This window comes from Cricetulus griseus, chromosome 4 (assembly GCF_003668045.3).
Source record: "Cricetulus griseus strain 17A/GY chromosome 4, alternate assembly CriGri-PICRH-1.0, whole genome shotgun sequence".
Classification (NCBI taxonomy): Eukaryota; Metazoa; Chordata; class Mammalia; order Rodentia; family Cricetidae; genus Cricetulus; species Cricetulus griseus.
The window spans coordinates 137,020,711-137,036,952 of record NC_048597.1 but is presented as its reverse complement, the minus strand read 5'-3'; the positions used below and the strand labels follow the sequence as shown (position 1 = coordinate 137,036,952).

At 42.6% G+C, this 16,242-nt stretch overlaps 1 protein-coding gene across 2 annotated transcripts in view; it reads right to left on the bottom strand.

Annotated features, from left to right (window-relative positions):
• Npsr1 (neuropeptide S receptor 1) overlaps positions 1-16,242 on the bottom strand; it is a 176,300-nt gene that overhangs the window by 6,278 nt on the left and 153,780 nt on the right. For both annotated transcript variants that reach the window (XM_027411692.2, XM_027411693.2), the window contains one exon: positions 6,546-6,622. In XM_027411692.2, coding sequence (XP_027267493.1) covers positions 6,546-6,622 — 77 coding nt within the window. The remainder of the gene's footprint in view (positions 1-6,545; positions 6,623-16,242) is intronic.

Below are 16,242 nucleotides of genomic sequence, written 5' to 3'. Positions count from 1 at the left end.
GGTCTCCAAAGAGTCAACTCCAGTTTTTAACTTTTCCAAGGATTCAGGCTCCTTTTAGAGTTACCAGGACCTTGTTATTTCTTATTTGTTTGTTTATATAGTTATATAATTATTTTTCTCCTTTTTCTTTGAAGTCTTATTTGTTTGTCTGTTTTTTAGTTTATGAGTGCTCTGCCTGCATGTGTACCTGCATGCAAGAAGAGGAAATCAGATCCCATTATAAATAGCTGTGAGCCAACATGTGGTTGCTGGGAATTGAACTTGGGAGCTCTGGAAGAGTAGCCAGTGTCCTTAACTGCTGAGCCATCTCTCCAGTTATTGTGGAGAACAGAATACAAATGCCATGATGAATATATAGAGGCCAGGGGACATGCTTGTGGAGCTGGATTTCTCCTTACACCACACACACATGTCCACACCCCGCTGCAAGGATCTGGAATGTGTGCGGGTGGTTTGTTGGAAACAAGGAAGTCTATCTGGAAATATTTTAAGACAAGTTTCACATGTTGGAATTTTATGTACTTTCAGGTTCATTTTTTAAATGCACATTTTGAAGTTTTTAAAACATAGTTAATTTTGATCAGTAAGAATGTTTCATGCACAAATATAACCCAGCTGCCCCTGGAGCTTCTCAGTTAAATGCTTTTGTCTCATTAGGCCCTTTTTTGTTCAACTATGGGATGAGCATTCTCCTCCCCAGGATCTTTCTAGGGCTACTTTTTCTGACAAACTCAGGGTACATCTCAGAATACCCCAGTCTTCCCAGGCCACCACTTTCCCAGGCCACCACTTTGTCTTGGCCAGGTCTGGATCAGTTGTGCTGCTCAGGGAAGCCCTTGCTATTCCCCCCAACACCCACTGCCAGCCACCCCTGTGGAGGCCCCGCTTGGGCAACATCTGTGCAACAGCTGCAGCCTCTTTAGAACCACCTCTGTGAACTCTCTGAAGATGCCCGTGTCTGTGTGCAGCTGCCTTGCTGTCTTCTTCAAGACTCTAGGGCGCATCCAGTCCCTTGGTTGCAGATGGGTCAGCATCACTGCCCGACTCTGGGCTACCTGCTCTGAATCTTCTGCTACTGGGACTGGAGCCATGGCTTTGCTCTCTGTGCTCGGCTGTCTCAGGGGCATGAGCAGAGCTGAGGAATCTTCCAGGACTTTTGGCATTCTGAAGTTCACATTCAGCTCCCCAATTCCCATGACCACAAGTAAGGATTGTGATTATGCTGGAATGTTCCAGCTGACCCCAAACTTACAAAGTCCTTTGACCTTACAGCTGTGGCAAAACCTCCTGCCCCTTTTTTGTCTTGGGGTATGCCTGTACAACCCATTAGTTTGCTTATCTGAGGCCTTTTCGAAGTTTACTTCTTTCTTTCTTTCTTTCTTTCTTTCTTTCTTTCTTTCTTTCTATCATCTATCTATCTGTCTATTTATCTCAGTGCTAACAGAAGGTAACAGCAGTATCTGAGGAAGTGTCAACAAACTCACAGGTTAGTTGGTTTTGTACTCTGCCCTCCAATTTAGCAAAAATCTCCAGTTGCAAGGTATCCATGCCATCTTCAGGCCTTCCTGGAAATCAAGCTTGCTCATAGTGCACACACTCACACATGTGGGGAAGTACTCGTGCATATAAAATAAAAATTAAAAAATATTAAAATCCTTCTGTTTTTTTTTAAGAGTACTCATGTTTTAGAGTTTATATAGCTGCTAGAGTTTATCCTCCCCAAGCAGACATTGGTACTGTACATGTAATGTTGTCTTAACAGAAACACAATACTGAGCAGGCAGGCAGCCACTGGCGGGAAGCTGGGATGTTGTTGGTCTGTTTGCTGCATGAGGCCGCATGCTGAGCCTGGCAAGGCCATCTGTGAGCCCACTCATCTCCGTCAGAGCCCCGGAGATGAGGGTGGTAAACTGAGTGCTAATAGTGTATTAGCTGATTATTATTGTATTGATTTGTTACCAGCCGGGTTCAGGAAATAACTGGAGAAAAAGAAATGAGCTTCGATTGGAGTTGGTTGACTTAACAAGAACAATAAAGGAGTTAGAGAAAATCTCCAAATTTCTTTTGGAGAGTTGTAAATACCAACTGCTTCTGGTCTGCCCTGCACATATTTCTTGTTTGGCCTATTGTGAAGTGAAGATACAAAGCAATCTTGAATCAGCCAGGTGCCCTTTCTAAGTGTGCAGATTCAGACAAGAATAGCCCTGTTCCCAAATGATGCTATTAACATTGAGGAATTTAACCAGAAAATACTCTTTTAAGATTTGTCCTTGAGGCAAAGATCAGACCAAGGACTTGGCTTCCCACTTGTTGCTTCAGAGGCCTCAGGATGGTCTCTGCTGAGTGGAGAGATGGGGACTTGGAAGGGAAGAAAAGCAAGGTTTAGATCTGGAGTTTGGGAGCTGGGCCGTAGCTGCCATCCTGGAAGACAGACTAGAAGCAAACAAACCAGCAACATGATGCAGGTGTAAAGAATGTTACTGCCAAGCAAACTGAAAACCAGGAGATTCTTGTGCATGCCAGCCCTTAGATTTTATCAGATCATTTTTGATTTGGTCAATTCTGTGGGTGGACAGTTGTATCTACTTAAGAAGTAAATCCACAATTCCCTAATTATTAATGGAACTGTGAGTCTGGTTTACCTTTCTGACAAATGCCTCTTCATGTTTTGCTGAGTTTTGACATGTGATTGTCTTTAAAACCCCCTTTAACATTGATCTTTAGGAATTCTCCATATATTTTCTCTTCTCATCTTTTTTCTGGGCTACTCCTAGAGTGTGCAGATTGGATTTTACAATGCTGACACTATCAAACTAATGTATTTCACTTGCAATTTAATGTAGCATGTCTTGTCTTAAAAATCATTTCTAGCATCATAAAGATATCAATCTTTTGTTTAAAAATTAAGAAATTTTTTTTTACATATAAGACCCATTTCTCTGGAGTTATGTATGTCCATGGATTGAAGTAAAGTTTTAATTTCTTTCCCCATGATCTTCTAACATATGTCAAATCCTTATGTATGTACATATTTGTTTTGGGCCATGTTATTTTCTACTGTTATCTATTTTATGTCAATGACATTCTTCTAACAGCTTTGACTTTATAATAAATTTATGTTTGGCACAGAAGAACATTTCTACTTTGTTCTATTTTTTCCCAGGAATAACTTGGATTTTCTTGGCTCTTGAACTTTTCTATCTGTCTTAAAAATCTCTACCAGACTCAATAAAAATGTTTTAATTCTCCTTTGATAGAAATTGTATTAGTTTGCAGATCAGCGGAGGCAAGCCAATGTATGTATTAATGACATGGGGTCGCACTAGCTACAAAATTCCACAATAGTCATTTGCTCATATCTTTGTATTTTTCTCTCAAGCATTTTGTTAGAAATAGGTAGCAAGGCAGTTTGTCCTCAGCTACTGAAGAGCCTGGTGCTGAGAGCACTTCATGGGCTCACGGTAAAGCTGCCAAGCTACAGAGCAGAACTTTAACCTACTTCCTAGCCTGATACTTGTTTTTCTCTACCTCATTCTGCCTCATAGAACTTGAAACATGCAGTTTGATACAGCATTGATTGCACCGAACCAGCAAAGTCATGATGGTGAGACCCAATTCTCTCTAAATGGTGTGATTTGCCATTTTCATAGTTTTATCTCCCCAGTCTCTTGTCCTTGTGCAGTGAATGCCCTCACCTAAGGTATAGCTAATTCCTCCTAGACTTCAAACACATGTGTCCTTGTGAGAGCTAATGTTTGAGGTCTACAACATCTACTTGTGGGAAAGACTTTGGGTCATTTATGAAACCGCTCCTTTTCTTTTTTCAGTGAGTCAGCCTTTGGGTAAGAAAAAGTAAACACACTTGCAAGAAGGGCTCCACACTCAGGGTGACTTGGGCTTGGCAGGCAATGTTTACAAAGTGAGCTTCTGTTCTCACTAATCTTAGCCAATGTACCTTGTTGATGAGCAATAACCCTGGCATGCCAACACCGCATGAGACCCCATTACATGCCAGCTACTGAGAGGCTTGGCTGTTCTGTCACATGGGATGTTGAAGAAAGTCCATTAATGAATAAAATGCAGACAGTATAAAATACTCTAGGGATAGCAGCTAGCCTCATTCTGGAAGGAGGTCACAGGTGATAACAAGCTAAACACAGGTGTAATGGAGACTCAAAATTATATTAAGTAGTGAAAACTGACAGTAGCCATTTCTAATTTAGGGCAAGGCAATGCTTTTCCTCTTAGTAGATGTACATCTCTAAGTGGCTTTGTACTGATTAAGTCTTGGAGGTTGGGGAAGTCCAATGTTGTGACTAAAAAATTCAGCAGAAAGGAGATATAAAGGGACTCTACAGAGAGAAAGGAGTTAGCCCACAATGTTGGGGAGGCCTGCTGAAGATCACCCCAGATCTCTGGCTATGTGTGCCTTGCTCTTCTTTCTGACTGGTGAATTCTATGGAAAATGAGATAAGTGTCACCATAGCTCACTGGGTGGGGAGTGCAGGCAACAGAAGAGCTGTTGGGGGTGAGGAAGGGAGGGTGAGAGTTCGGGATGTAGGCGGGAAGGAGGACACCAACTTTCTGCCATGGGCAGAAATCACAGGATAGAGGATTGAAACCTGGAAGAACAACAGGACCCTAGGTCCTTTAACCAAACCAGACCTGAACCCTCAAATAGAGAACAGATGATTTAGAGATGGGCCAGGGAGGCTGATCCATGGGAGTGCTGTGGATGGTATGCGGGGCTAAAGACATAGAGTTTGGATTATTAATAGATATGTTTTGGGGGGTATGGGTTAATTTGAGCTCTTTGAAAAATCATTTATCCACGTCTTTCTATAGTTTTCTTCCTCTTGGTAGGTGGGCTAGCTTAAGGGGAAAGTGTGGGTGTTCTCATCAGTTCCATGCCCTTGAATCCTGGTAATGTCACCATGTGCTACATATAGAAGTTGGGAGATACCTTGCTTTTGAGCCTGTCTTTTATCCATAAAATACAACCCTGGAAGTTGGGCAGTGATTAGACAGATAACAAATGGAAAGGATGTCCAGGGGGCAACAGTAGATGTTCTGCCTCTCCTTATGTCCCATCTGTGTCACTGGGACGTGGGGCCTGAGATTTGTACCCATTGCCCTATACTGCTCCCAGCATGTAGGAGACAGAACACAGAAGAACACACCTGCTTTAAAATGGAGATTCACATACCCATCTGAATCTCTAGAGAAAGAGACACATATTCTCACACCAATAACCCTTGTGGATCTTCTTGTCTGTCTCTTATCACATGGGGTAAGAAACTTCCGCTAGGATAAACCAAGCCCCATCTATGGCTGGTGCAGACTTAGGGTGCTCAAGTCCAAACAAACATTAGGAAGAATCCAATGCAGCTACTCATTCAGCTCCCTAATGCCCAGGGAAGTCACGTGACTTTGTAAGGTGGCATAACTTACAGTGCTAGATCTGAAACAGAAGCCAAGTTCTTCCAAAGCTTTTTATAGTTTTTTTGTGGTCCTTGTCTGAGTGTAGATGGTGTGTGTGCCTGCCTGTGTGTCTGTATGTGTATGTGTGTGTGTTTTATAGTGGATAGAAGTATAAGTGTGTGAACATTTGTAGATATTTTGTGCACATGGGCCTACAGTGTGTGTGTGTGTGTGTGTGTGTGTGTGTGTGTGTGTGTGTGTGTGTGTGTGTGTGTGTTCACATAGGGATGGCAGAAGTGTGGGGCCTAAACAGAGTAATCTGTCTACATAACTGCCACATTATAGCAAACCCAGACACCAGACACTTTTCTTCTTTCTGGCTCACTGGTTTGCTGGGTCTTTTCCAGTGTAACCTAATCATGCCTAGTACTCCTGGAGGTGCCCTGCAGCTAATTCAGTGAAAAGGAACTTGGGGAAGGGTTGTCTCAATGCCAGTCTTGTTTGGGATGAAATATCAGGGAACACATGTGTACTGAGCTGTGCCTGACTTCAGGGCTAAGATCATTTTGTGATCAGATGGTACATTTACTCATTTCTAAACTCAAGCCAAACTTAGAAGCCCATCTTTAGGGTTGGTAAACATGTGCTCCCAAGGTTCTTCATGCCTGACATACAGCTGGGGTGACTGCCCATGCTGCCTCAAAAGCTGTTTCAAGGGTCTGTGCTTGTACCGTTAGACAAGCTCAGAGTGTCCTCTGCCTATTCCCATGTATTTTTTTTTGCATTTTATTTATATACTTACTTATTTGTGTGGGAGTCAGCAGACAACTTCCTGGAGACCATTCTCTCTTTCTACCATGTGAATTCTGGGTGTTGAACTCAGATCCTCAAGCTTGGCAACAAGTGCCTTTACATTCTCAGCCATCTCGACAGCCTGTTCCCTTGTTTTTCAGGGAGGCTGAATGGAAGACAGAGCCCTCGGGGAAGATTTGGCACTCAGGGTGAGGTGGGGGCTCTGTTGTTGGGTCCTGCTATAACCAAGTAGGTTTGTGGATCCAGGGAGTCCCAGCTTATACTACTAGAGGAGAAGTTCTGCAGGAGAGCTGAGAGAACCAGAGCCTTACCTGAGCAGTTAGAAATCACCGTCTCATGGGCTTTGCTTTTAATCCAAATAGTTCGGATCACAAGGCCGTAGATGACACTGCAGAAGGAACCACAGAGAACATTAACAATGGTGATAAGTCCCTAGTGTGAGGATCCAGAGGGCCTACCACTCCCATTTCCCCTTGGAAAGGGTTCATTGCAGGGGTCTCAACCATCCCTGCTAGATATGCTTGCTGTGCTGAGGGACCATAAGAGTGAGTTGGATGGAACTGCTAGTGCCCTAAATGAAGAGATGAAAACCTGGAGGAATTAAGTAGTTTAGATATTCAGCCCTGCAGCATGGGTTATATTTCAAACAGCACAGCCTTTGGAGGAAGAAAGACCTGGGATCATGCATATGATACTATGTATATGTTATTTGGTTTTAGTTATATTTTACAAGTGAACATGTATGTGGGGAGGTGGGAAGGAGGTACGTGGAAGCCTGTGGTTGTCATCAGAAGTCATCTCCCATATTTCTCTTCTGCTTTTTCAATGAAGATGACTTTCTTAACTCCAGATTAAGATATGGTTTGGTTTGCTGACCAGTTTGCTTTTGGGATCCCCTGTCTCCGCCTTAGAATTTCCAAGGCTAGCTTTACAGAAGGACCTTGCAAATGCTAGGAAAATGTCTGTTATGTAACTCAGGCTGGCTTCAAGCTCATAGTCCTCTTGAATATATCCCCTAAAGGCCAGGATTACAGGAATATGCCATCATATCCCCTCACGATAGGACAGCCTCTGTGTCCCTCCATTGTATTCTTGCCATAGTGCGATCTTGTCTCCTTGAGTTTAGCAGGGATCTATTACTTGCCTCAGCTATGCTTCTTACAGTCTCTGAGGTTACATAGAATGGAGCAACTATCTAACTGCATATTTCTCAAGGCAAGGCTGCCTCTAATCCTGAAGCCCCAGTGAAATTAATTTTGCAAAAATATGAGGGACCTTGGGAAGATCTTTCCCTAGTTGTGCCTCTGGGGACCTTCCACACCTTCTGAGCCCGTTGATGATCACTTTACCCAGATGTAGACCCAGTTAGCCTTGTCCAGGCCCCAACAGAGAGACTACAGTTTGGAGATGTGCACTGTTTCAATGCACTAAGCTTGTGATAACTTGCTATACAGTAATTGATAACCAACACTCAGAGCCTAAGTTGACATTCTGTAACACAAACCTCTTGACATATAGAGTGTCACACGTGGCCATATTTAAAGAGCTGAGCATGCATAGTGCTTGACTATCAGTGGACTTAAGTGTGTAATTTTCCTTCTTGTTCCCCCTCCTGGTTTTTTCCACATTCCATCACACCCACTTCTTCAATGACAAGGTCTGTGCAGCAGAATATTAATAACATACACACATCAGCAAATTTTGTATTTCCCATATCCTTTGATAAATACAAAAATTCAACTCTTCAAAATGTTACTTGACACTTAAAGTTTACTGAACACTTTAGCTAAAAACTTTGGGAAAACACTGCCTTATTTTTAAACTGCATAATCTTTTCTCCTGGGAATTGGTAGTTTAAAAAAAAATCAGAGTTCCAATTTGTAGTAGCTGACAAAGCACTAATGGATTCTAATAGACTTTAGACTATAACTTAATTAATGGCTATGTTAAAACTCAGTTTCTTATTGCTTTTTTCCATTCTTGCTCTGGGAGCTCCAGTTAGTGCCCCAGGGAACCCCAAGCCTTGGTGGAGTGTTCACTTTCTTATATTCCCATCTAGGAACTTTCTTGTAGGCTATACTCCCCATTAGGGACAAACATGAGAAAAGGTTAGCAGTGAGGCTTTTCTTTGCTCTAAATGGAACCTGTGTTAGATCAGAACTCACTTTCCAGGTAAAGGAGACACAGGTGTATTGGTTACCTTTCTAGTTGTTACTAAAGATCTGATCAGAAACAGCCTCAGGGAAGAAGAGTAGATTTGGGCTCACTGTTTAAGGAGAATGCCTGGACACCAGAATAGCTCACAGCTATGTCAGCTGTCATGAGAGGCTGCTTGCTCACATTTGGGTAGTTTAGAAGTGGAATAGGAAGTTGGGTTGGGCTCTTAACCTTAAGAACTTCTATTTTATCCACTCCAAGTTTCACTTCCTCCAGTTGAGTTTCATCTGCCAAAGGTTCCACAACCTCCCAAAGAGCAGGAGACCCCATGAACCTGTAGGGGACACTGTGCATGCAAACCATAGTACAAGGTAAAGTCCTGACCACCATAAGACATTAATGCTACCTGGCAATCATCAATGTATTTAACTCATTGCTAATTTAAATGTTATTGACAATATATATGATGGAAAAGTTAAGATCTTATGCACTAAGAACTTGGGTCTAATTGGCCCCTTTTCTACTTATAGGCAATCAGAGGAGAGCAGAGCTAGGCCATTCCTGACAGCTGGGCAAATGGAACCACTGTGTGCGTGCGTATCTTTGTCACTTACTGGTTCAGGCAAGCTGCTTCTTAGGGGCAACAGTCACTGATAGGGAATGTTTTATTTGCATTTTCTCATTTTTTTCTCAACTGTTCCATCTAGTTTGTGAGAAATGCTATGAGCTGTCCCTTCAAAATGTCTCCAAAATCTACACCTTCCTTCCTGTCTCTCCACCATTAGTACAAATCCTTGAAATCCCTCTTTTTTCTTTTAGGAAATTTTTTTTATTATGGTAGTAAAAAATATATAGTGCTACTCGACTGTCATCACCACTTGTCTGTAGACTTTATCATTTTCACTGATGTCTTAGTTATTGCCGTGTAGAGACATCATGACTAAGGCAACTCACATAATGAAGCATTTAACTGGGAGCTTGCTTGCAGATTTAGAGGGTTAGCCCTTGATTATCATGGTGGGAAGCAGACATGCATGGCAATGTGGCAGAAGCTTTACATCCTGATCCACAGACAGCAGTCAGAGAGAAAGACACTGTGCCTAGAGTGGGCTTTTGTAACCTCAAAGTCCACTCCCCAGTGACACATATCCTCCAACAAGGACACTCTTCCCAGTCCTTCCCAAACAGTTCCAGTAACTGGCAACAAACATTCAGACATATGAGTCAATGGAGGCCATTCTCATTCAAACCACCACACCTGTCAAATACTTCCCCTATCAAATGAAAGAAGGGAATGTTTTGTTTAGTCCATGTGCTCTAGAAACACATGAACCCTCTAACCTCTTTCTTGACAATATCATAATCTTTAAACACCTCTATTCTGCTGCTGCAGCCAGCTACCACAGCCCCATTAGTGATGGTGATATAGGATACATGGATGCTCTCGAGCTTGCCTCTTGGACCCATGTGAACATGTCCATTTCCATGAGATGCTGTCTCTGTCAGGTCATCAAATGTTCCCACTATTTCCTCATTTCATTACCCCCTCCTGCCTCTTACTGCTTTATTGCTTCTTGACATATCTTTGTCCTAGGTTTCTCAGACAATGGGAGCAGGACAACCAAATGAGTATGGGCCCTCCTTTCTTGAATAGTGGACTCTGGTAAGAATGAGTTCCAGGGTTTTCTAGCCTTCCTTGTTGTGTTCCTGGGATACATTTTCTATTTGTCTGTTTATGGTCCATTATTCATTATATGCTAATTTCAGGGAAACACTTCTTGCCCCGTTCTTCTTTCACAGTCAGCTTGTTTTCCATGGAACACCCTGTTGGAAGAACACAGGCTGTGTAGAGCCTTGTCTAAGGCAGTCTGGTGCTGAAGGTCATGTAGCATAGAAAGAAAAGACAATCTTTGATATTTTGAATACAGCTTCTCCCATGTCTTATATTTCAGTAACTTTCTCAGGAGACTTAAGCTTCTTGAAAACATGAAAACTGAAGGATTTCTCTGCCTGAGAGCACCCCTGCCCTGTAACTGTCTGTTTACCTTAACTGTCCTGACCTTATAGAAGGCAACCGAAACAGCCCATTCTTCTTTAGGCAATTCAGAGCAATTTAGGATTGTGGATGTTCTGGTAGTCACCAGAGTCCCAAGCTTGCAGGCCTCTCTCTAGAAGATGCCAGGTATAGACCACATGCATTCTTTTTGTGTCAGAATGATGAACAGCATCAGAAGTCACAGGGTTTGTGCCTTCACAGGTTGATTATGTACTAAAACAAGGAAACTCTGTGCTCCCAGGAAAGCAGCAAACTGAAATGGCTGATAACACCTTTTGAAGTCTGGACTTGGATCAATATATAATTTGTTTACATTTGTGCAAACAAATGAAAAAAGGAAACACACGTATATATTCTTGTTTATGTACAATAAAGTCATGGAATGGCACAGATCAACAGTGCCCATTCGTGCTTCTGAGGGAAGGGGTGGGCTACAGGAAGATCTCTATTTTTTTATTTCATGCCCACATGTGTTTGTGAGAAATGTAAAAGGAATGCACTGTCTTTTCTATAAAAGGGGTATGTAAGACAAAATTCCATTTAAAAAGTATTGTGAAGAGGCCACTTGGCAGAAATTTTAATTCCTCTGGGGTCAGCTCTTCCTGAAATCAAAATTTCTGTCCAAGGTTTCATTTGGTGGTCAGAATTCTATTTTGCATACCAACTGTACCATTTTGAATTAACCAATAGTGTACGAATGTAAGGCTGAACTCTGACCACTGAGAGTGCATTAGGAATAAAAACCTAGTGCATTCTCATTTTCATTAGTAATAAAAACCTGTTGGTTCCTCACTGGCTATGCTAGATTTGGTGCAGTTAAGCACCCTCTACAGAAACAAAACTTACTATCTTGTGAAAACATTTTGGTTTCTGTGCCCATTTTTCCCATACCCTAGAATCATTTTAACTTGTGGAACACTAAATGTATGGTCTTGTATGTCCATATTAAGCAGCAGCCCCAGCTATGGTGTGGAGTAGAGATTTAAAAGAGGTAGACAATGGAAGTTTTTGTACTAGTCTGGAGAAAGAACTGTAGCTCACTTGTCCTTGATTTGCTGTTACCCTGTTTGGAGTGACCTGATGTAAGGGAGGAGAGAATATACCCAGGAGAATGCTTGCCATTTATCTCAGGGATGCAGAGATGGGAAAGAAGTCATGGCTCTTACTTCATGTCTCAGCACTCTGTGATGGAGCAAATCAATCTATGGTGAGCCTGCTGAGCAGTCTCTCCATAAAGCACCCCTTGTTTCATTAGCCCATCTCTTAATATGGTTCTGAGAACCATATAATACCAATTGTGTTTTCTTTTTGTTTCATACAAGCTCATATTTTGTGATTTCCTATATGAGCTATGATAATAAAAATGTAAAGCCCCCACTTTATGGATGATAAACCTAGGTTCCACATGCAGGACATGTCAGAGAATTTTGGGAGCCAAAGATCTCAGGGCTTGGCATGAGATGCTAAGGCCATGCTTGGCCAGCCACATAGTTAACCTTTACATAGTAGCTCCTTAGAACCTCAGCTCAAGAAAAGAAACAGCTTAACCCAGTCCCCCACCCTATGTTCCAACCACAGGCTCAGTTACCTAGGCCACCTTTCCTGGACACCTTACTCATTAACTCTTTACCCTGCCAAACATCCTCTCTTTGTGATTTCCTAATATCCTGCCTACAATAACACCTGGCGCACAAACATCCCATCCTAGTACTCCCCCTAGCCTGCTCTGATGACTATATAAGTTAGCCTGAGGAAAATAAAGTTTGCCACTTGATCAGAATCCTGTCTTGTGGTTATTCTTTCTACATCTCTTTTCCCCATTCCCTATTCCTGATTCTCTTGCCCCAGGTTGATGTCCTGTGGGTTGGGACAAGAGAGATTAAAACTAAGGTCTGTTAGCTCAGGAAGCTCTGAGTATAGAGCAAAGAACCTCATATTATGTGTAATAAAAAAGTCAACCATGATGTTAGCCTTTCATAAACATTATCCCATTTCCTGTCATCAACAATGCTTTGTGGTTAGTGCTGGTGGCTGTTTCCACACACAGGTAGAGAATGTCAGAGCTGGACCACAGCCTGGCCCATTAACCATCACATGGTGCTGTCTCACCAACAGAGTACCATGGGCTTCCCTTTGGAATACATAAGAACTGCACATGCCAATGCACCTCTAGATCTCCTGATGTGTTCAACCCATAGAGCAGGTTTGTATCCCTTCTGTAGATTCTATGGGACTGTCCATCTTAACTAGCCTCAACACTCACCATATCATTTTTGTTATGCAGTGTGATGGCTGATCCTGGTGGCCAACTTGGTGATATCCAGAATCACCTAAGAATCGGAGCTCTGGGCATGCTTATTGAAATTATCTTAAGGAGATTAGTAGAGGTGGAAAGACTGGTCTACTATAGGTGGAAACATTCACTGGGCTTAGAGCATTGATTGTAGAAGAACATGAGATGAGCACAAGCTTTCACCACTCTCTACTTTTGTAAAACATTTATTTATTTTGTGTTTATGGGTATAGGTGTGGTCCTGCTTGTATACTTGTGTATGAGTCACATGCATGCATGATGCTCAAGGAGTCCAGAAGAGGGCCTAGTGCTACAGATGGTTGTGAGCCCCATGTCAGTGCTGGAAATTGTTCACTAGAGCCCCTGAAAGAGCAGTAAGTGCTTAGCTGCTGAATCATCTCCCCAGTCCCACTTTCTGCTTTCTGACTGTGAATACGATGTGACCAGTGTTTCAAGTTCCTGTTGCTCTGACATTGGGAACACCATGATGGACTGTAACCTCAAACTGTGAGCCAAAATGAACCCTATCTCTCTTAAGCTGCTGTTGTCAGAATATTTTATCCCAGCAACAAGAAAAATACCTAAAACATACAGGAATATTCTTGAAGCTAGAATGGCTTCAACTGTAACTCATCTAGAAAATGAACATATGAAAGGGCCTGAGGAATAACAGAGCCATGAGCCTATCTGTGTGCAGTTTGGTTTGAGAGAGATGATGAAAGAAGAAGTCTCTGAGAGACGATGTTGGGACAACTTGTTCCTTTAGAAACTCAGATTAAAAAATGAATTATATCCATGGACTCTTAGAATAAAGGCCTGAATTGCCCCAGTAATTCGCTTGGTGCCACAGAATTAGCTGAGCTTTACCTAAGGTTAGCAGAAGAAAAGAGTCACTCTAATACTCCCAGTGGTGCTGGTGATGAAGTCTGGTGCCACCAAATATCAGGAAGAGAGTCTGTTGGAGAAAACTACAGAAAGCTCTGGAACAGGTCATGTAGTTGAGATACTACTATGTATTTGTCTAACTGCAAATTCAAATGCAGGGCTGTCTACGTGTAAAAGTCCCAGTCCTTTCCACAACTCCTGGCAGGTTCTTCATGTCAGTTGTGTATCAACACAGAGATGAAAGGAGCAGAGATGACCTCATTCTCGGACTTGTTATAAATTGGAGTCCTTTTCCTGAACACATTCTTTCACCTCTTTGGCCTAAACTAGATCATCCATTCTTGAGCCATTTTCATACCAAGGAGAGGGGCTGCTAGGAGAATCTAGGAGGTGAAGTGAAATGGAGGTTGGACATTCCACACAAACATCCGGTGTCATGGAGTGAACTAATGAGCATGTTTCTTAAAAACAGGAAACATCCACTACTTGCTAGATCATGGTATTTAGGGCATCACTTCTTTTCCTGGTATGATGGATTGATTCAGGCCCCACTATTTTCCTTGGCCTTAGGCCTCTTGCTCATGTCTAGTGCTGACCAGGTCTCTGGGGCCATTTTAGCCACTGTGTGCTATGGGAATTCTATCTGTTTCAGCCAGGGAAATTAGGGGTGACTAGCCTTATGGGCATGGTTTTCTCTGAATATGTGATGGGATAAAACTGAGGAGAAGGTAGCAAGCTCTCTGTTTTGAGTGGTCAGAGCAGAAGCAAGCCTTGCAGTTGGTCATCATCACCCTTGGGCAGAATGGCAGGACAGCAGCAACTGAATCAGCAGGGGTTTCTACTTTGTCCTAAATCTGTGAGTCTGCTTTTCCTTTTCTCCTTTTAATAAATTATTGACCAGACTTTGTGGGTTCTTGTTTCAACCCTGGCCTTGTACTCTATAGAAACTGCCTTAGCATGGGGCTTCCCCACAGCCTGAGCCCTGTTGCCCAAGCAAAACACCTGGATATTCCTCACATACTACAAATCAGTGCTCCATAACTAATGTGCACTTTCCAGTGTGTACCTTTGCAATTGTGACCATGGATCTCTTCTGCCTACACCTTTGTCTCTGGGCAAGAAAAATGATAGGAAGGTGAAAAATCAATTAGGTCACAAGAAATTAAGCTCAGTGAAAGCAGAACAATCACACTAGGGCAATAGCCTTGCTGCAACAATTAGACAGCTCCAGCAAGTAAACTTGGAAACCACAAGAGTTGTTTTGACCCAGAAAAGCAGAGTGCTGCCTGTTCGTGACAGTCATGGTGCCTTCAAGCCCTGGGAACTGATTTAGTGGATGATGGAACTGTGACATCTTTATTCATGCACAGCTCTCAAGAGAGTTCACTGCAGGTGACATGGCGTCTTGCCTTCTCCTTCCTTCTTTTCTTCCATAGACACTAATAGATGAATTAATGTACAACCCAAACTGATGCAGGCACAGAATAATCTGAAATTTCCACGTTAGAGGCATACATGTAAAGTGCGTGCGTGTGTGTGTGTGTGTGTGTGTGTGTGTGTGTGTGTGTGTGTGTGTGTTTGTGTGTGTGGTGAGGGTGAGAAACAGACAGACAGTGAGACTGACAGAGACAGAGATAACATAGAGACCATGACCCACATGTACCACATACATGTGCAGATTACTCTTTGATCTGCGTTCCTCACTTATTCCAGCATTTACCAAATGTTGATTGCATACCAGACTTGGGACCAAGAGAACGAAGGATAACAATTTGCATTCATTAGATGCTGCCAATGACATTATCCCAAACCTCTAAAGATGTCTGAGAGAAAGGGAGAACGATGCTGGGGAAGTAGAGATCCCAGGTGTTTCTTTGTCTGGGGCTGTAAGAGACAACTCTCCAAAGAATTTTCTGGAAAGGAGAAATGAAGGACAGGAAGGAGTTTGGACTAAGTAAGACAGGGTGATCCTGGAATTGCCATGTGGTGTGTGGAATGATTCTCTGGGGGTGCGTGGGTGACAGAAGTGAGGTGTGCTCTGGAAATGGTTATTATCAGGTAGCAGAAGGCACAAGGTGGGCACATCAGCACAATGCCAAGTCCTTCAGAGCACATTAAAAATGGAAAAGCCTGTCGGTAAAGAATATCTCTAAGGATATAGAATGGAGAAAATGAAACCTTCACACATAAATGAGTGTTAGAATATATGTTACTTGAAAAACACAAAAGTGATAACAAAGCATAAATGTTTCCACCTCATTGGTAAAGAAGGAAATGCAATCTAAGACAAAAAGAACAGTTAAATGTGGTGGCTCACCTCTGTACTCCCACCACGTGTGAGGCTGAAATAGGTGATGCAATCAGTCCTAGGTTGGCCTGGGCTCTGTAATGACTTGTGGGAAGGTCTGGGTTACAGAGTGACATTTTCTCAAAGTTCCCCATGTTATGGTGGAAGCTTCACCCAAGCTCCCCTCCCCTATCTCCCACTAAACCCTGCTGCATCTCAGAAAGCCAACCAAATGATGACCCCTCCCTCAGAGATGCTCAAGACCACTCCCACAGGGCAATTAAACTATCCCCCAGAAAATAGACTCCTGGTTTTCTGGTCTCGTTTTTC